Genomic DNA, 19,226 nt, shown 5'->3' with positions numbered 1-19,226 from the left:
TGATTAATAGGGATGGCAAAAAATAATCCAAAACCAAAGGGTTTCGAGTCTATCTAACCAGATAAGGTTGGGTGTTTTTTTTAAATCGGTTTTTAGGTCGGGTTACCTTTAGAGAATGGTCGGGTAGGAGTCGGGTTTACTGGGAATTCACCTTACCCCAAGATATTTATGAAATTACCCTTATACATTTTTAATAATAATTAGGTAAAAAAATTATCACTATCAACATCATTTTACCACCTTTACTCCCATTTCACACTAGTTTCTTTCCCCCTTTCATTTTAATTTATTTTTCCAAGCCTCCCTCTCATTTTCGTTCTTTATATTTTTTTTATGATGGAATATATGTTTCTTTTTTACTTCATCATCTTAAGTATAATCTTTTTATTAAAAAGAATTTAATTAATCATAATTTCAAATAAAAAAAATTTAAACTCAAATTGGATCAGTACGAGATTGAATATACAATTAACTTTTAGGTTGGAATTCAAAGAAAGTTCATTTTTTTAAAACTCAATATCAAAGTATAGCAATAGAATATCGAGACGAACACAAATCAGACTGTCCCGCCCCGCCCGTTGCTATCACTATTGAGTAGCGTCTTGGAATAAATGTATAATGTTCACTCATCAGTATCTCCTTTTTTGGCTATCTGATTCTCCTCACCAAGGATAAGTTACTTTCTTCCTATTACTCCTCATTTAACCAATTTGGTGATTGAACAGCTATCACATTTAATAACGACCTTCTTCGCCCCATTTCCCCAAACCATAACTTATAATATTTATGTTATAATATGGTGCTGTTCAATTTTAATATTTTACCTAAACTCCCAAAATTTCGAGTGAGCGTTTCAAACGTAATGCCACCCTCTAGACGTTTCAGTGTGCATTTGGGATGGCCCATTGGAACAAAACGAAACACACAACAAAGATCATTAATGCTGGCTTCACGTAACCACTTATATGCCTATTTTGAACAAAACTGAGCTTTTGTCATTGTCATGGTGGATGGTAGTTGTGTTTTTTTTCTTATTATAATTCTTAATTGCTTAAACATAGAAAATTAATTTAAATGATTGGAAAATTAACAGAGATTTAATCATTTGATAATCAGAATAAAAATTAAATAGAATGTCGCTATCATATGATACCGTGTGTCGACTTTTCTATGTAATCAAGAAATGTTAGCCGGAGATAATTCCATGGGCTACTACTGTAGTCATAATAGATACACTTAGTATTCTCTCTGTTGCGCTATGCATGATACTAAGAAAATTTATGTTTGTCTAAATTTAAAAACTTTAATATATATGTTTATATTGTTTTTAATTTAATATTTAATAATTTTATATATTTTTTATTTATTAAAATTTTATTTATAATCACCTTAGCAATTTTAAGCCTAATCCTGGACCATATTTTAAGCAAGTCTAATATTTTTATTCAAATCCTCCTAAATTTCGGACTAGCCTTCGAATTTGGATGGGTAGTCCAACGCATGAACATGTCTAATTCTCTCTCTTTTCTTTGCTTTTTAAGGAAGGAATACCATATACATATAAACATATATTTAATAATTTATACATATAATTACAAGTATATTTAAAAATTGTAAACAAATCAATTCAAAATGGCATACTGTAAATTTAGCCTTCAATATTTGCATCTTTTATCAATTTGGTCTCTCTTTTTTTTTTTAGTTAAATTTAACCTTAAAGGTTGAATCATTTTTTTAACAAAAATACTGACCAAAATATTAATTTTTTAACGATGGGTGACAATTTATGTGTACTTCATGCTGATATGACACCATTCGTTATATATGACACGTCAATATATAATTTAAAATTTATAAAATATTCAAAAATATAAATATAAATAATTCATAAAAATTCAAAATACTAGCATGAAGTGCATGTGATATACCAAGCAGGCTACTATGTTTAAAAATTTAATATTTTAATTAATATTTCCGTTAAAAACAACAATTCAACTATTTTTAAAAGATTATTGATCAAATTTAATTCCTTTTAGAAATTTTATGGCTAAATTTAAATAAAAAAAAGTTAAATTAAAAAAAATATAAACGTTAAAAATTAAATTTATTATTATACCATTCAAAAGCCATTAATTTAACTTTTTTATCCTAAAAAAATTAGAATCAAAAATATAAATAACACATCCAAATAATTATAACTAAAATCAATAAACACTCTTTAAAAAAATCAATAAATACAAAACATAATTAAATCGATATTCAAAATATATAAAGCACACATATGATTTTTGGGGTTGGCCATGAACGATTAGGCATTAACTATAGCATAAGTAACGTTACCTTTGGACTGAATGTTAGACCCAAAACATTATAAGGGCGGTTTAGCAAACGAATAGCCAAACAATGCCACATGTCAACAGCTGTATCTATTTACTGTCATTCAACGTCAGCGCCGCAATTACCCAAAACTTCAAAAATGTTTCTCTTTCTTCCTTCCCATAAATATCCCCTCGCCTTGCTTCTAAGTTTTCAAAAAAAAAAAGTCTTCGTTTTTGCCGCAGCATATTTCTGTTACCTTAAATTTGAGCTAAACGTATATTATTTATTGAAATACATGGCGACTTTGCGCACAAGCACCAGCACTGTAATCTATCCGTTCCGACGTAACACTGCTTCAACGGCAATACCCAACTCTACTGTGGTTTGCTTCGGAAACGGTCGGAAAAGGAATGAACTGAACGTATGCATAGTGTTGCAGCAGAGAAGGAAAAACCTCAAGAGTGAAAAGGAGATCATGATTAACAACAGCGATGCCATAAAGAGTTACGAAGCTTTCAATCACGTCAGCCAAATCAAACTCTCGAAATCGGAGGAGAGATTAGCTAAGAAGAAATTCGAGAGAACAACTTACTTGGTTGCTGCTATCTTGTCTAGTTTAGGCATCTCTTCAATGGCGATTATGGCTGTTCATTGCAGGTTTTCATGGCAGATGGAGGTAATTATAACAACTTAAAACTATTTTTTTTCTGGGTTATGTTCAGGTCTTGATGTGGTTTTGGTTTTGAATAATTACAGGGTGGGGAATTTCAACTGCTGGAGATGTTTGGCACATTTGCTCTCTCTGTTGGTGCTGCAGTAAGCATAAATTCCCATTCTAAACTTCCCCTGATTGAAATCTTGGCGTTTTGGGGTATAAATTAAAAGGTTGTAATTTCAGGTGGGGATGGAGTATTGGGCAAGGTGGGCTCATAGAGCTTTATGGCATGCTTCATTGTGGCACATGCACGAGGTGAGATATAAACTCCTTCCACTCCAATTACAACATAGATATTAGATACATGTTGAGCTAAAGACAAGCATTTTGGCAGTCTCATCATAGAGCAAGAGAGGGAGCCTTTGAACTCAATGACGCGTTTGCAGTAGTTAATGCACTTCCTGCCATTGCTTTGCTCTCTTACGGTTTCTTCAATGGTGGATTTGTCCCGGGACTTTGTTTTGGCGCGGTAATTTTATTTTATTTTTTCTTATAAGATGTTAAAAAGGCCCTTATTGGTTTTCATTTTTTAAATATTAATTTAAAAATATTTTTTAACCTCACTTCAAAACTACAACACTTTGACTTGATTCAACCCAACTCTCACCAAAACGGTGGGCATGATGGGAATTGAACAGAAGTTTTTGTTCCTAATGTAAATTTCAATTTACAGGGATTAGGAATCACGGTTTTTGGTATGGCCTACATGTTCGTACACGATGGTCTAGTCCACCGCCGATTCCCTGTGGGTCCCATTGCTAATGTACCTTATCTGCGGAAAGTAGCTGCCGCCCACCAAGTAACGCAACACTTGTCTGCATAATAATACTTCCTTTTTAATTCATCTTTTTGTCATGTTTTTAATTTGGGTTTTGTTTCAATCAAGCAGATTCATCATGCAGACAAATTCGATGGAGTGCCATATGGCTTGTTTCTAGGACCTCAGGCAACCTTTTAATTCCTTCCAATTAAAAAAAGTGACCAAATTGATTGAATACGCACATATATAATATTTTATTTAATTTTCCAGGAATTAGAGGAAGTTGGAGGGTTGAAGGAACTGGAAAAAGAGATCAAAAGAAGAAGAAAGTTCCATTTGAAGGCAAAGAAAGCGAATAAAACATTAATTAATGAATGAAGGCTACCCGGTGTCCATCGCTTTATTCAAGGTCCGCTGTAGTCTTCTTATCCAAATTCCCCTTAAATTTGTTTTATTTAAATTACAAATTATTCTACATTCCCTTTTTTTACATATATTTTGAATTAATTAAAGGGTTTGAAAAAATTCATACCTATCATCAGCGGTATTTATAGTTTAGTTAAACTTGAATTAATTGATCGAATAAATTTAATTTGATTAATCAATCGGTGGTCAATTAATGATTTTCTGGAATTTCAGTTATCGTTATTCAATTTCAAGATTTATGTAGTATTTCTAATGTCTTATTTCTGTTTTCATCTCCATATAATTTTTTAAACATTAACAATGTACTTTTTTATATATATATTTTATACTTATTTTAATCAAAAAAATAAAAAAAACATATAAATTTCACTGATCTAATAATTTAAAAAAATTCAATTCAATTAGTGATTAAATATTTTTTATATTTTAAAAAATTTAATTAATAATAATTTAATTTGGATATTAATCTATCCGCCCGTTTGAAGACCCCTAAATTTAACACTTAACCTTTGCGGATAGAGACGTTGTGAGAACGAGGATTCACTGGTTTTATGATTTTGTTGGCATTAATATTGAGCCCCCACCATTATAATCAATGTGTTTTTAAATATTTTTATTCTTATTAACTATTTAGTCTAATTTACATTTCATATGTTATTATATTTAAAATTTTAAAATATTAAATCTCTCATTTTACTTAAATAGATGAAATGAATAGATTGATTTTCTTTCGAAAAATATAATTTATATTAATTACTTAAAAATATTTAAATTGTATATTTTAAATATAATTCTATTAAATTCTTTAAACATTATTTTAATTAATTAGTTTTTTTCAGTTCCCAATCACATGTATAAAATAAACATTTTTCCACCTTAATTTTTTACAATAATACTGAACAACTGAAATTACGAATCACTCTTTTTCACATATTTTTAATTTTATTTTTCAAAATTAAAACTTTTTTAATCACAACAAAAATATGAAAATAACCCGGAGAAAGGAGAAAGCTGATGGGGTGGGTTTCCCTTCCATGGGCAGCATGAAAAAGGAGACGCAGACCACGAGCAGTGCAACGTCAGCGCTCGTGGGTGACATCTTTTGCGCGTGTAAATTCACTGCTACCACCTGCCTACATAAATAACTCTTTATTGGCTAACTCAGCTCACCACTCACCAGCCTCTCCTTATTTCTTACGCCTTCCTTGCTTCCTACGGATGCTTTGTTTTTATTAGCTCATCTTCATTTGACCCTAGAAAAAGTCTTTTTTTTTTTTGTTCTTTCTAAAATTTAAATACTCTAAATCCATCCAAAAAAAATTGAGCAATTGTTGTAATATAATTATTTTAGAAAAATAAGGTAAAAGTTTAGTAGTGATCAAACTTGATATTAGGATCAGCATACCTACAATGCAGTTGATATAACATAAATGATGGTAAGTAAAATAAAGGGAAAAGAAGGCGTGCAAGCAAAGTATGAATAGAGTAAGAAGAGCCTTCGGCATAATATCTAAATTTTGTTCAAAATGGATTAAGACAATTAAAAGGAGAAGCCTCCAAGCTTCAATTTTCATGGCTCGGTGGTGATGGAGATGGAATAGGTACAGATGACGTGTAACTTCACACATGAAAATTATTCCAACACTCAAAAACTTCCTTTTCCTTATTAATCCTTCCAATTTCATCTCCGCTTAATTTGCTAGTCAATATACCAATTGAGTTTTAGCTCAATTGACATGAGTATTGTTGTTAATGTAAGAAGGCGCACGCATAGGTCTGAGTGTGTTGAAGCGCATTATCCTCCTATTTATGAATTAAAAAAGGGTTATTGGTAGTTCTAAATATTGTGCCAACAAATAACAGATACGATCAGAACCTATAATGAAATTATTAAAAAAAATTGCAAGCCAAGATACCCATAGAGATTTTATTATTAGATTATGGCACGTTTATAATTTACGCAAAAAATACATAACAAATATATTTATACAAAATTTAATTTTATTAGTGGGTTGAAATTTTATTGTGTGTCTAACAGTGATGAAAGAATTTTTTTTTAAAAAAAAATCGAGATTGAATTATAATTTTTTATGATACTCAAAATACAAATTTACTACTATATTAACTTTTAATTTTATATTTAAAAAAATTAAATCAAAATTTTATATTTTTGGAGAACCAAAATACAATTTTATCATATATTAACGTATAAAATTACAGATTTTAAAAGGACTGAAAACATAAATTTCCACTTTCGGGGCCAAGCTCCAACCTGCTCCTCCTACTGCCATGCATGTGTCCATGTGATAAAATCTCGATTGCTTATGAAGTTAAAATTTCCCACCACTTATGTACCAATAATTATCTAGAATTAAAATACGTAAAATCAAATATTAACATATTATCGATTGTTTATATATTTTTAGATTTTAATTTTCCACAAGAATCCTTAAAATGATTTAAGTTCATAAATATAAGCTCACGTAAATAATGGGCATTTAATGTTCTTATCCATAAAAATCTTGTCAAGATTTACTCCTGTCTAAGCCTAAATATGTTCCCGTTATTACTTTGTTTGTGCATTGTAATAAAAATATTGATTTTAATTATACGAATGCCTTAATTGTAAATGAGATTGTAATTGTACCCTTAAACAAGTTTCTTACATTATATTTAATTGTCAAAAGGTTTAATTATATTTATTTTTAAACTTATACACCGATAATACATCAAATACAAATATTTAAATCTAAAATATAACACTGAATACAATATTCGATTATTATATTTAATTTTTTTATCTAAAATTATTGAAAATAAAATAAAAGGTTATATTAATAAAATTAAACTATGAAATAAATATGTAATTTTTAAAAAATCAACATCTATTATCAAATGAAAAAATGGTATTTGGTACACATAATTTTATTCCGCCGTAGTGCTTTTTGGACCCTTGGAGACAACTCGTGACTAGAGGTGCTCATGGGCCGGGCGGCCCGCCCCGCCCGAAATATGGGCTTGGACAAAAAAATGAGGCCCGTTTAGAAAACGGGCCGGGCCTCGGGCACCACTTTTTTAGCCCGGGCCTGGCCCGGCCCGATATAATAAATATATATATTTTTAATGTTAAAATATTTTTTACATACTTTTTAATTTTTTTTTAAAATTTTAAAATATTTTTAAAATACTTTTTTTAATTTTTTAAAATTTTAAAATATTTTTTAAATACTTTTTTAATTTTTAAAAAAATTTAAAATAAAAATAGGCCGGGCCGGGCCGGGCCGGGCTTATGATTTTTCCCCGGGCCAGGCCTGGGCAAAATCTTATGCCCATATTTCGGGCCGGGCCGGGCCCAGGCCTAGGACCCGGGCCGAAATTTTTTATAGGTCCGACCCAAACCCGACCCGGCCCATGAGCACCTCTACTCGTGACTTAAACATCTTATCTATTAGATGGAAGTAGATGTTACAACTATTATTCAAGAGAAAAAACACTTCTAATTCTAATCTTATGTTATCTCCCTAATATGGGAACAAATGTGCCAATGCTCGAGAGCAATTTTCAACCTTCTCCCTCAGATGTAGTTAACTTTCAGGACTTGTTTTGTGTCCGTTTTACTTCTCCCGGTTGCTTGAATCATCTCTTATTGGATGACGCCCAGGGGAATGTTATGTACCGCACTTTAAGTTAGTAGATATAATTTTTCAATATATCAAACTTTTTTCATGGTTTTCTTTTTAAAAAAATTCAAATAAGTTTATTTTCATTATGAAAGGAATTAAAAAGAATAAATTGTTTAAATTTATTTTATTCCCAATCCCTAATCAAACAATGCATAAGTTTACTTTATATATATATTTGGAGTCGCCTTACTGGTGATACCAAATGGAAATAGTAGGTATTTGTTTGTAGCATAATGTTGTTGCCTTGAGCAAGCCTTCTATCACAGCCACCTTATTCTTAGAAACGTGGACTCGCCGTCATGCTCTGATAGAGCTGCCTTTGATGTGAGAAAAAGAACCCTTCATTTACCACTACCTGGAGAAAATCCTCGAGATGTAGACCACGATTTTGATGGCCAAAGCAAACAACCCCGCCATGAATTTCCCGATTCTTACGTAGCCTGCCAATAGTGGGTTTATCAAAGGTGCCACGAATATTGCGTAAATCTTCAGTAACCATTGTAATATCACATGCGGACTCTTCAAGAACCCTGAAGGTTTCAAACAAGAAAAAGCAAATTATATGGGACGTTATAATATAAAGCCAAGAGATTTGTGTGTATGTTTGTCATTTGAAGTTTTTAGCATATTGGTGAAAGTGTTGCATACATTCGGCAACCTGAGGGAACTCGTCGAATATTGTAGTCACGTTCTTCAACAGGACCTAAATGAATTGACGTATCGAGAAAAAAAGATGGCTCAGAACCAACAAACAGGAAGCTTAATTAGCCCTTGATTAAGTAGTGTTAAACTGAATGGTTCTCGAGGGGAGATTACCAGCACCACTCCCCCTGGTTTCAGAGGTGACTCGATAATGATCCGAGCTTTCCTGCATTGAATCAAAAGTTAGTGTCGATTAAAATGGCCTAAAACGGGCACTGCTATACATTACTTTATAACTAATATTTCCCCTTCTTCCGAGCATTCGTAAAAGCTGCACCCTCTGGTGAAGGGAATCTGCGTCTGTTTCCATTCTGCAATATTATCAGAAAATAATTCCTCAGCCTCTTGTTAAAGCAAGTTACTATAAGAGTTAAAAGCTCAAGAAAAGGTGGTCGATATATCACATATATATAGTGTTACCTAAATGCCAGTTTACTCCTGCAGTAAAACTATCTCCTTCGCAAATGTGTTCGATGATGAATTTCACGTTTTGACCCATGCTTCCCATGAGCAGATAGAAGAAATGAATAACCTCCTGCAAACTATGTTTCCGTATCAGATATGACAATACATGTTGTAGCTTAAATACGTAAGCAGAGACAAAGAGAGGTAACCCTTTTTCCGTTAAATGGGTTGTAGAAAGAGCAGTCCTCGATGTAGCAGTCTTCTGAGATATAACCCTCAAGTCCTTTCAGATTTTTCTCATTGATGCACATGTAGAAATCCTTGATTGTATCAGCTGCAGAAGGTTGACCCAAAATTGACTCAATATCACTGTTCGATGACGACATGACCGAAGAGACTCCTCGGTTGTAGGTTAGTTTATTTTGTTCCTGCTTTTTAATAGCCACCCCATTAGGCTGCTTCTTCGTTCTCTTTAGCTCAAGTCGGTGTGATGTTTGGGAAGGCAAGGGATTAAGGGCAAGGTCTGCCATTGCCCTCGGAAATGTCCTCGGCCTCAAGGCTTGGGCTGAGAAATTGACAGCAATAGCCATGGTCTAACAAGGTGAGATTAGCAAAGTGATTGTCAGGTAATGAGAAAATGTAGTTTAAAGTAGGGTTTATGGCATTTATCACATGGTAGAGCAAGGAATAAAGTAACAAGTTTATACCTTTAACACCAAGAAAAGGCTTCCTTCCATTACCTTCTGAAAGAATCAAGGAATCTCCGTTAGGGGCTTTAGGCTGCATTTTGCTTGCCATGGGTTAAAGGAGGAACGGTTAACAGTGTCCCATCCATGGACCATGATGGTTTATCGTCTTGGCCCTGAGGAACCAGAAGGGTTCCTTGACCCTGGTTTTCACGGCTATTGCCATGTCTAACTAATGTAAAAAATGCCATGAACCCGATTTAACTTATTAATGTATTGAAGCAATCCCTGTTCTTCGTTGTCTTGTCTATATTGTAGTAACTTCTTAGAATCCAAGTTAAATTGCCAGTTTCTATTCAACTTGCCAAAATCCAAAAGTTCATCACATCAAATTAGATGATTGATAAGGTTGATGGATTAGAATTTAGAACATCGGAGAACCTAAATATTCTCAGTTGCAAAAGCTACGACAACGTATCCTTTTCAATGGTCATAAGTCCAATAAAAAATTACCATTTGTCTTTGAATCTTGCATATGTTCATACAACTTTGACAGCTCCAAAAATATTGCTTTATGTTCAGGGTGCAACAGATCATCAGCAAAAAAGTAATGCATGGATCCTCTTAGTTGAATCCAACTAGAACCCGGTTCCTTGGAAACTAGTTTTTCCTTCATTTCTCTTCTCAATTTTCTGACAGCATTCCACATACCAGCTGAAGCACAGAGATTCGAAAGAAGAATATAGGCAGATTCATTATCAGGCTGCAGTTCAAGAAGTTTGGTGGCTGCAACTCTTCCCATATCAAAATTTCCATGGATGTTGCATGCAGATAGCAGAATCTGCCATATTTGAGCATCTGGTTCGATAGGCATTTCATCTATGGTCTTCTTTGCATCTTCCAGGAGACCTACTCGGCCAAGCAGATCAACCAAGCAAGTGTAATGTTCTAAATGTGGGATTAGACCATGACACTCAACCATAGAGTTCATGTAACTCTGTGCTTCTTGCAGTAGTCCTGCATGGCAGCATGAAGTAAGGAGTCCAAGATAAGTTATCTCATCAGGTTCAATTCTACATACAGTCATTCTATCGTAAAGTTTGAAAGCCTCATTATAGCAACCATGTTGAGCATATCCTGTTATCATTGCATTCCATGCAGCCAAGTTGTCAACAGATGCATATCTAAAAGCCCTCTCTGCATCACTTATGTTTCCACACTTGCAGCAAAGGTCAATAACAGCAGTCTCGACAAAGCAATCTTGATGAAATCCAGATTTAAGAGCAAGGGAGTGAATGCCTCTTCCCTGTTCCAAATCTGTCATAGCACTGCAAGCTTTAAGAACGATGCTAAAAGTTTTGCTGTCTACTTCAAGTTTGGAATCCACTGTGTTTCGGAAGAGATCTAGACTATCAACATGACAATCAGCATTAACCAAAGTATTCAACATTGCATTAAGATGCATGACACTTGTCTTATCAACATCAGAAAATACCCTTCTTGACTCGTTACAGCTGTCGCACTTCCCATACGTTGCTATCAAGCAAGACACCACATAGTCATCCGACATGAATCCACATTTAATCATATAGGAATGTATCTGCACTGCAAGGTGCAAAGAGTTCAAGTCAGACGCCACTTCAAGAATGCTAGCGAGGGTATAACAATTCACTTCAACATTATGACCACGCATATCAGAGAACATCTTAAGAGCAAGACTAACAAATCCATTATCCGAATATCCAGCAATCAGTGAATTCCAGGACACAGAATCCTGAAAGACCATATCATCAAAAATGCACCTCGCATCATCCATTTTCCCACACTTACTATACATAGAAATCAACGCATTGCCAACAAAAACCACTTTCAAATACCCTTCCTTCTGACAAACTGCTTGGATTTGCCTCCCTAAACACGACAACCCCTCTCCTGCAACAGCAGACAAGACAGTGGTCATTGTATATTCATTAACACCCAAACCTTTACGACGTAAGCTATTAAAAATTCCAAAGGCCTCGAATCTATCAAGAGCTGCTCCTATCCTTTCAGTCCATGAGATAATATCTGGTTCAGTAATTTCATCGAATACCTTAACAGCGTCCAATTTACTTCCACACCTAGCATACATGCTCATTACAGCATTGTTAAAACGAAGGGAACCACCACATAAAAATCCCATCTTTAAGCCAACCCCATGGATCAATTGACCTTCTTTTACATCAAACAAGCCGCTGATCAAACCTGTCAAGCTAAATTCATTCAATTCAAACCCCAAATCCCTCAGTTTCATAAAAACTTGTCTACCCTTATCGAATTCCCCATTCCAAAAATAACAACAAATCATAGCCGTTAGAACAACATTATCAACATCGAAACACTCTCTAAAACACTTCTCAGCTGAAACCAAGTCCCCACTTTTAGCATAATTCTCAATCAATCCGCTAACCACAAAAGCCCCATTTCCAAACCCCAATCTCAAACAAACCCCATGAACAATCTCGTTTTCTTCTATTCTCTCACACCCTTTAACTAAACTGCTCAACGTGAACACGTCAGGCTTCAACCCCAAATGCCTCAACTCATTAAACAACCCAAGCACCGGCCCGGCTAGGCCAAAACGAGCGAAACCAGAAATGAGTGAGTTGAAAGAGATTGTATCGGGGTTAGGGTTGTCGAGTGAGAAGTCACCATGTTTGGCGAAGTGGGAGATGAGAGTGGTGGAGAGAAAGGGGTCCAGAGAATGGCCTGATTTGATGAAATGAGAGTAGATTTGGTCAGTGAGGAACGGAGAGCGTGGAGAGAGAGAAGCTTTGAGAGCTTGAGGGGGGAGATTTTGAGATATGAGGACTTTGATCGAGGGTCCATGGCGGGTGAGAGTAACTGTTAGTTTCTTCATACATATTGGTGATTAACGGAGGAGTTTGACCACTGTCATTATATAAGGTTTCGGGGTTTATGAGAGAATTTAGAAGTTTAAAGAATTTAGAAGTTTACAGAGACTCAATGAGTAGCTCAACTGGGCATTGTCATGTTGGATATAGTCATATAGCCCAGCTTTTGCACAACAATGGTCTGGTCCGATTCTAACCATATATTAACCTTAACATGCATTGCATATTTGCAGAGTCCCATACGTGTAAGAATAAGTCCATCACACGTTGTTAAATTTTAATCGACTGCCCATATCTTATAATGTTGTAATTTATTTATCAAAATTTTAATATTATACCAATCAGAATTTTGGGTGATAAATTTGTAAAGATTTTAATTAAAATAAAAACATTTTAAAAGTTAAAAAGTAACTAATTAAATAGTTTATCCATTTATAAATTAAAGTTATTTATGTCATGTTTATAATTTATCCACACCAAATCTAAATTAATATTTAACATTTAGATCGATGATTAGATTGATTAATTAATATAATACAAATAGAGAAAAAATTAAAAATTCGAAAACTTTTTGATGGAATCAACCCTAATCTTTTTAATGGTTGTATAGATTCGTGGCATAATGCAGATCCTACTGTAATTTTTTCAATTATTAATTGGAAAAAAAATCATATAGGATTTTAAAGGCATGCATTAATCTAATAATCAACGTGGCAGCTGTGTGATTGTGTTGCAATCCGACCCCACCCCCCAACAACCTTCCGCCTCAAAACGTACAAACATCATCAAGGAACAAACAGTAAAAGTCAATTCAAAACATTCAACACTATTTTGATGGACGAAGGTGGGAACCGACACCCACAAGCACCCAGGCCCGTTCACGTGTGCCTCACTGACTGAATGCAAGCAAAATGGCCCCGACCCGGCTGTTTCCAGCTTTTCTATTTTTTATTTTTCATTTTTCCCTCAGGCTTTTTGCCAACTGCCAAAATTTGCCCCTGTAGGTTTTTAACGTTAACTACATAAGAAATAAAAATAAAAATTATACGAGAGATGATAGATGAATAATTTTTAAAAGAAGTTAAAATATCTATGAAATAAAGTGGAGTATTTGATGTAATAAATATTAATAATTTTATTTAATTATAAAAAAAATGTTAAAACTCAAAATTTTAAATTTGAGACATATGCATGGACAATATATCAAATATTAAGAAACTAAAAATGGAAAATAAAGAGTAAGGAGTTATACATGAATTAGAATTGAGGGAAAAAAAAAACAAAGTCGGGAAGAGGTTGAAAATGAATTAACGACCTAAGGCAAACCCACTTTCAAAGTTGCCGTCGTTCAAATTCAATATGGAAATTTATGAAAAATAGTCCCTATATTTTACCAAACTTTCATTGTAACTAACTTTCCTTACTTTCAATATATTTTTTCCAGTTTCAACACAATATTAATATTTTAAGAATTTATCTTGAAATTTTGATGAAATTATGAGAGACCATTTGTCACATTTTCCCTTTCTTTTAGTTGACGTAAGAACAACCTGCTTCTATGCTTTGGACTAAAATGGAGTAATATCACAAATGGTCCCCCTCATCATTTTATCAAAATTTAAAATAAATTCTTTTAAAAATAGAATAAATTAATAAAATAAATGACTTATTTATTTTTAGCTCCAACCAATTTCTAGACATGAAACCAATTGAAAGTAACTAATGCGAATATTTGATAAAACATGGGGACTATTTATGATGTTTTTCCATTTTCCATTTGAACCAGGATGTGCCGAATCCGCTGCTTTAGGGCGGACTTCAACTATTTCGTTAATTAATTTTCAACCTCATCTATTTTGCTAAATAATTTCTTTATTTCATATATATGAAAAAATAGTTTTAAAATTTAAATAATTTTAAGTCTTGAACATTTTTAAAATATATTTTAAAATTTTATGTTAGATAACATTTACAATCTTATTTTTAAAAAAAAAATTAAACTAAATTAATATTTGGTTAATTGACTAGGCGAAACTTAATTAAAAAATTATATGAACACTGGAAATTGTATCACCCAAAATGTGGGTGAAAACAAAAATCTACCCTGCTTATAATATATATTATAATTTTCTCTTTAACAACAACACAAATATAGATTAACTTTTATGAAATTTGAAAAAACATGAACTATACACTTATTATTTTAGAAAGAGAATGTTCAAATTTTTTATAAATATATTTGTGAGAAAAAGTTCACTTGTTACTAAATCTAGTAAATTAATAAATTCCTTTTTGTTTTAATGATAGAATATAAGTAACTTTCAACATAATAAACGCGCGTAATGGTTGGGTTAAGCGGAGAGAAACATGTTTTTGTAAATTAACTTTCAAATAAAGCATATTACATCAGTAACTTTCAACATCTATCTCCCAATCAAAAAGGCAAAAGCTTTCATCTTCTGTCGCTGTCTAACTTCAAATCTTTTCTTCTGTTGTTGCACCTCTATCTTTTATGCCTTGGATGGAGGTGTAATTACTCAACGCATGACTCTTGGTCAAATTCTGCAGAAGATCCTTATATTATGCATTATTTTTACATTTAATCCTTCTATTGTTTCTTTTTTTTTTCTAAATGCCGTGCCTATTTCTAATTATAATCTCTTCTCAATCTTTAAATAGAAAGAAAAATGTATTTAAGCGTGTATTTAAATCCACATCTTTCTAGTAATTGTAATAGCAGAGTTATTTTTTAAAACTTAAAAAAACATATTAAAGAATATAAATCATATTACTACATGTTTAAAAAATAAAAAATATATTTTTCTTTTTTGCTTATCTAAATCAGGATGATGTAATTTTCAAATGTATGGAGTTAGTTATAAAATTTTCCTTGTAATTCATTTAAACCCAATTGTCGGCCAAATACGTATATTTCCCGCCTTTTAAGTATAAAAAAGGTAGGGTCAGTCGTCACCTCCAAAATCTAGTACCAAATCCAAGTCGCTCACCGGGTTCTAGAAATCTCAGTGCATTACACCCCAAATTAATAAAATAATAAGTAAAAAGAATTACTTGGTATTTAATTACTTTGGACTTTGAAGGATCCCTTCTAGCGGTGGTTTGCAACCTGGCAACAATGCAAGCTCTCACCTTTACTCATCTGCAACTACAACCTTCGTCCTTCCATCACCACTTTTCTCCCATTTTCATCTGATTTTGTTTTCTGGGTGCCATCTGATCTTAAAGTCCTTTTTCCTCCATTTTTAGATTCTCCTAGAGAATCCAACATTACATGCAAAAGTAAAGAGAAAATCTTTAATTTTTTTAACAGAATTTTGAAAAGAAAATGAAAGACGCCAAGAAAGATTCAGAAATGGTATGGGATCAGATTCAGATGAGGAGCCCATCGGGAAATCCGCTTGTTCTTGGACATTCGACCCGACCCATTCCCAAGCTCATGGTCTGGTTAATCCTCTTCGTTTCAGTTACCTATGTTGTCTACACTCTCAAGCTGCTAACGGCCTCAGTTCATCACACTTCCGATGATTTCCCGTTTACTTTATCCACCAGAACAGGCATTACATCTCCGCCGTCGATTCTCAATCAGACGGCTGAGCCAACGTCGCCCCTTCTTCGCCATCGAGATGTCCGAGAAAAACCGGTGGTAGCGGTGCAAATGCCGAATAAACCGAAGCCGACGGAGATCCACGACATCGTTTTCGGGATCGCGGCTTCTTCCAAGCTATGGCAGCAGAGGAAAGAGTACATCAAGATTTGGTACAAGCCGAACAAAATGCGGGGCGTGGTTTGGCTCGACGATCGCGTGAAGTACTCTCCGGGGGACAAGCAAACCCTTCCGCCGGTTCGTGTCTCCAGCGACACTTCCAACTTCGCCTACACGAACCGGCAAGGTCACCGGTCGGCGATTCGAATATCGCGGATCGTGACGGAGACGTTGAGGCTTAAGATGGATAATGTCCGGTGGTTCGTGATGGGTGACGATGACACCGTGTTTATCACGGACAATCTGGTTAGGATTTTGAGGAAATACGACCATACACAGTATTATTACATCGGGAGCTTGTCGGAATCTCATATCCAGAACATTTTTTTCTCCTACGGCATGGCATACGGCGGCGGAGGGTTTGCCATTAGCTACCCATTGGCTAAGGCTTTGGCGAAGATGCAGGACCGGTGTATTCAGAGGTACCCAGGATTGTACGGCTCAGATGACCGAATGCAGGCTTGTATGGCTGAACTCGGTGTCCCGCTCACTAAGGAACTCGGCTTCCACCAGGTCGGTGACTCAGTTTGTTGAGTTGGTAAAGTGCATGCATTGTTTCTATTACTTTTAGTAACTTCAATGCTAGTATAAGTATCTCTAATAGTAATGAAATCGGGTAAGTTAATCCTAACTGAATTTAATACTGTGTGAGTTAATGAAGCATTTGTAGGGGTGTTGAAGTTGCATTTCACATTTCTATTTCAAGAAAATTTAATTCAGGTGCATGAAATAGGTTTGGTGGTTCATTTGGGTAGAGATTATAATACTGCCAGGAACATAAAAATGAAAAAAAATCATTAAAATACTCTTAATAGCAAATTAAAACTGAGGGAGTTATAAATAGATATTTCAACTAAAAATCCAAAAATTTTGGATTACATTACTTGGAATCGGATGAAATCGAAAGGGCCATTACTGCAACCGTGGTTTAATCATTGTTTGTCGACAGTAGTTTAGGTGTATGAACCTTGGGTGGGTGATTAGCTCAATGCATTTGGTTGTCGGACCTAGACATAGGCGATGGGGTTAGGACCCGTGTGTTGGTAAGGTTTCGACCTCAGTTTGTTAGGTTTATGTTGTCTTTTGCTCAAGCTTTACGATACATGGCTATTAGACTGAAAGATGGAATTATTGACTAGTTGATCCTAAAGACATTGTTAACAAGAAGTAAAATGTTTAGCTTATCACGGCATTGAATCAATGACGTCTTCCAGCTAAATTACAAGTTACGAAACGGTGTATCCCCATAAGGTAATTTGTTTAAGTTGGTATGGTGAAATGAATTTCTTGATGGAGTATTATGTGCAAGGCCTGCATACCTACCTGATTTATAGGTGGAGCATGTAAGTCAATTTTTTGTAGTTTGGATGTCTATGTCACAAGGAAAGTGCCAGTCCTAGTAAGTTTTGGTTTTCACGTAGATGTTCATTGTTAATGCTGAAGCTGGATGACTCATTAGCCATTAGAACAACTTTTGCCACTATTATTAATGCAGTGACTCGATATCTGAATCCAAGTGTTCCTTGTTAATTGATTTGTATCAGTATGACGTGTATGGGAACTTGTTTGGACTCCTTGCTGCACATCCCGTAACACCATTGGTGTCACTGCATCACCTTGATGTTGTCGAGCCTATTTTCCCCAACGTAACCAGGGTTGAAGCCCTTCAGCGGCTTATGTTGCCTGTAAAGCTGGATTCAGCAGGAATCATGCAGCAATCCATCTGCTATGATAAATCCAAGAGTTGGACTATATCAGTTTCATGGGGTTTCGCTGTTCAAATCTTTAGAGGAATCTTTTCACCACGGGAGATCGAAATGCCTTCTAGAACATTCTTGAATTGGTACAGAAGAGCAGATTACACAGCATACGCTTTCAACACTCGTCCAGTTAGCCGAAACCCATGCCAAAAGCCTTTTGTGTTTTACATGTCAAAGGTGGGAATGGATTCAGAACTGAACCAAACAGTAAGCGAGTACGAGCGGCACCATGTGCCGCATCCTCCCTGCAGATGGAAGATGGCTAATCCCGGTGCACTTGAAATGGTGATCGTCAATAAGAAACCAGACCCACATCTATGGGATAGAGTAAGTCACATTCGTCATTATTTTATTTACATTCCACATCAAAATACGAATTATTAAAAAAAATTGACATGATTTTATTTGATTTTTGGCAGTCGCCGAGACGGAACTGTTGCAAGGTAATGGAATCAAAGGAACCAGGAACCATGGTGGTGAATGTGGGTGTATGTAAGGATGGTGAGGTTAGTGAAGTATAGTGTGATTAATGCTTTGATCATTTTAGGGGTTAGCTTTTCATCCTTAAATGGGTTTCCTATTATATTTATTAATTTATCTCTCAAGTGTCCAAATATTGTCTCTTTATGCAAGAATAGAATGTAATTTGGAGAACAAGCAACAAATTATATGTTGTATAAAAAAATTGCAGTATTATAGCATGTTTATAAGTTAAAAATATCTAAAGAGCAGACCTTGTTGGAAGCATCCCAGCCAGTCACCTGAAAATGGTAATAATTTATTAATTAATGATGAAGTTTGACTATATTAATTGATGCTAATGCAGTAATGTCTAAGTTAACATTCTATACAGTTTTCTTGATCCAAGAAGGCTGCTTTTACCCTTTTGGTAGATGATGGGTATATTTAATGATGATTGGCCAAAGGGAATCAGTAGGTATGGGTATAGTTATCAATAGGGTCAATAGATAATTTATGTTGTCCCCCATTGTGTTTAATATAAGTTTTATTCAATATTAATGGTGGATTTAATGAGGGCAAATGGGCTTAAGAAATGTCGGTGCAAGTGCTACTGTGCAAATGCAAGGGCAA

General features: G+C 34.3%; 4 protein-coding genes across 7 annotated transcripts; 2 read left to right on the top strand and 2 right to left on the bottom strand.

Moving 5' to 3' along the window:
• Window positions 1-2,510: 2,510 nt before the first annotated feature.
• Window positions 2,511-4,395, top strand: LOC107947054 (beta-carotene 3-hydroxylase 2, chloroplastic). Of its 3 annotated transcripts, none has more exons than XM_041107465.1 (7): window positions 2,512-2,995; window positions 3,076-3,135; window positions 3,218-3,289; window positions 3,369-3,485; window positions 3,708-3,833; window positions 3,924-3,980; window positions 4,065-4,395. In XM_041107465.1, exons 1-7 carry the CDS (start codon window positions 2,615-2,617, stop codon window positions 4,170-4,172), a joined length of 921 nt encoding a protein of 306 aa, XP_040963399.1. In that variant the 5' UTR covers window positions 2,512-2,614; the 3' UTR covers window positions 4,173-4,395. The 3 variants fall into 3 exon arrangements, with proteins under 3 accessions (XP_016737093.1, XP_040963399.1, XP_016737092.2); XM_016881603.2 differs by having other exon boundaries at window positions 2,514-2,995; window positions 3,369-3,503; XM_016881604.2 differs by lacking the exon at window positions 3,369-3,485 and having other exon boundaries at window positions 2,511-2,995.
• A 3,603-nt stretch (window positions 4,396-7,998) lies between these two features.
• LOC121202838 (uncharacterized) lies at window positions 7,999-9,987 on the bottom strand. 2 transcript variants are annotated; one of them, XM_041107463.1, is made up of 7 exons: window positions 9,718-9,987; window positions 9,220-9,603; window positions 9,026-9,140; window positions 8,835-8,916; window positions 8,720-8,771; window positions 8,552-8,606; window positions 7,999-8,433 (listed from the first exon to the last, which is right to left on the bottom strand). In XM_041107463.1, the coding sequence occupies exons 1-7, from the start codon at window positions 9,745-9,747 to the stop codon at window positions 8,255-8,257; spliced, it is 897 nt and encodes a 298-aa protein (XP_040963397.1). In that variant the 5' UTR covers window positions 9,748-9,987; the 3' UTR covers window positions 7,999-8,254. The 2 variants fall into 2 exon arrangements, with proteins under 2 accessions (XP_040963397.1, XP_016737090.1); XM_016881601.2 differs by having other exon boundaries at window positions 9,220-9,575; window positions 9,718-9,914.
• A 106-nt stretch (window positions 9,988-10,093) lies between these two features.
• On the bottom strand, window positions 10,094-12,595 carry LOC107947052 (pentatricopeptide repeat-containing protein At3g05340). The gene has a single exon (XM_016881600.2). It carries the CDS (start codon window positions 12,593-12,595, stop codon window positions 10,187-10,189), a length of 2,409 nt encoding a protein of 802 aa, XP_016737089.1. The 3' UTR covers window positions 10,094-10,186.
• Window positions 12,596-15,567: 2,972 nt separating this feature from the next.
• On the top strand, window positions 15,568-18,854 carry LOC107947051 (uncharacterized). Its single transcript, XM_016881598.2, has 3 exons — window positions 15,568-16,887; window positions 17,919-18,461; window positions 18,554-18,854. The coding sequence occupies exons 1-3, from the start codon at window positions 15,937-15,939 to the stop codon at window positions 18,653-18,655; spliced, it is 1,596 nt and encodes a 531-aa protein (XP_016737087.2). The 5' UTR covers window positions 15,568-15,936; the 3' UTR covers window positions 18,656-18,854.
• The last annotated feature ends 372 nt before the right edge of the window (window positions 18,855-19,226 follow it).

This window comes from Gossypium hirsutum, chromosome D12 (genome assembly GCF_007990345.1).
Source record: "Gossypium hirsutum isolate 1008001.06 chromosome D12, Gossypium_hirsutum_v2.1, whole genome shotgun sequence".
In the NCBI taxonomy this organism is placed as follows: Eukaryota; Viridiplantae; Streptophyta; class Magnoliopsida; order Malvales; family Malvaceae; genus Gossypium; species Gossypium hirsutum.
The sequence above is the reverse complement of the archived record's forward strand: the minus strand, read 5'-3'. Positions and strand labels throughout refer to the sequence as shown.

What these genes read in the sequence shown, in the direction of transcription:
- LOC107947054 (XM_016881603.2), top strand. Translation starts at nt 2,615, where the DNA reads ATGGCGACTTTGCGCACAAGCACCAGCACTGTAATCTATCCGTTCCGA. An exon ending in GGTTTTCATGGCAGATGGAG is followed by an intron (nt 2,996 to 3,075) that starts GTAATTATAACA and finishes GAATAATTACAG; the next exon opens with GGTGGGGAATTTCAACTGCT. An exon ending in CATTGTGGCACATGCACGAG is followed by an intron (nt 3,290 to 3,368) that starts GTGAGATATAAA and finishes GCATTTTGGCAG; the next exon opens with TCTCATCATAGAGCAAGAGA.
- LOC107947052 (XM_016881600.2), bottom strand. Translation starts at nt 12,595, where the DNA reads ATGAAGAAACTAACAGTTACTCTCACCCGCCATGGACCCTCGATCAAA.
- LOC107947051 (XM_016881598.2), top strand. Translation starts at nt 15,937, where the DNA reads ATGAAAGACGCCAAGAAAGATTCAGAAATGGTATGGGATCAGATTCAG. An exon ending in AGGAACTCGGCTTCCACCAG is followed by an intron (nt 16,888 to 17,918) that starts GTCGGTGACTCA and finishes GATTTGTATCAG; the next exon opens with TATGACGTGTATGGGAACTT. An exon ending in ACCCACATCTATGGGATAGA is followed by an intron (nt 18,462 to 18,553) that starts GTAAGTCACATT and finishes GATTTTTGGCAG; the next exon opens with TCGCCGAGACGGAACTGTTG.
- LOC121202838 (XM_016881601.2), bottom strand. Translation starts at nt 9,808, where the DNA reads ATGGCAAGCAAAATGCAGCCTAAAGCCCCTAACGGAGATTCCTTGATT. An exon ending in ACCCATTTAACGGAAAAAGG is followed by an intron (nt 9,141 to 9,219) that starts GTTACCTCTCTT and finishes CATAGTTTGCAG; the next exon opens with GAGGTTATTCATTTCTTCTA. An exon ending in AACCAGGGGGAGTGGTGCTG is followed by an intron (nt 8,607 to 8,719) that starts GTAATCTCCCCT and finishes CAATTCATTTAG; the next exon opens with GTCCTGTTGAAGAACGTGAC.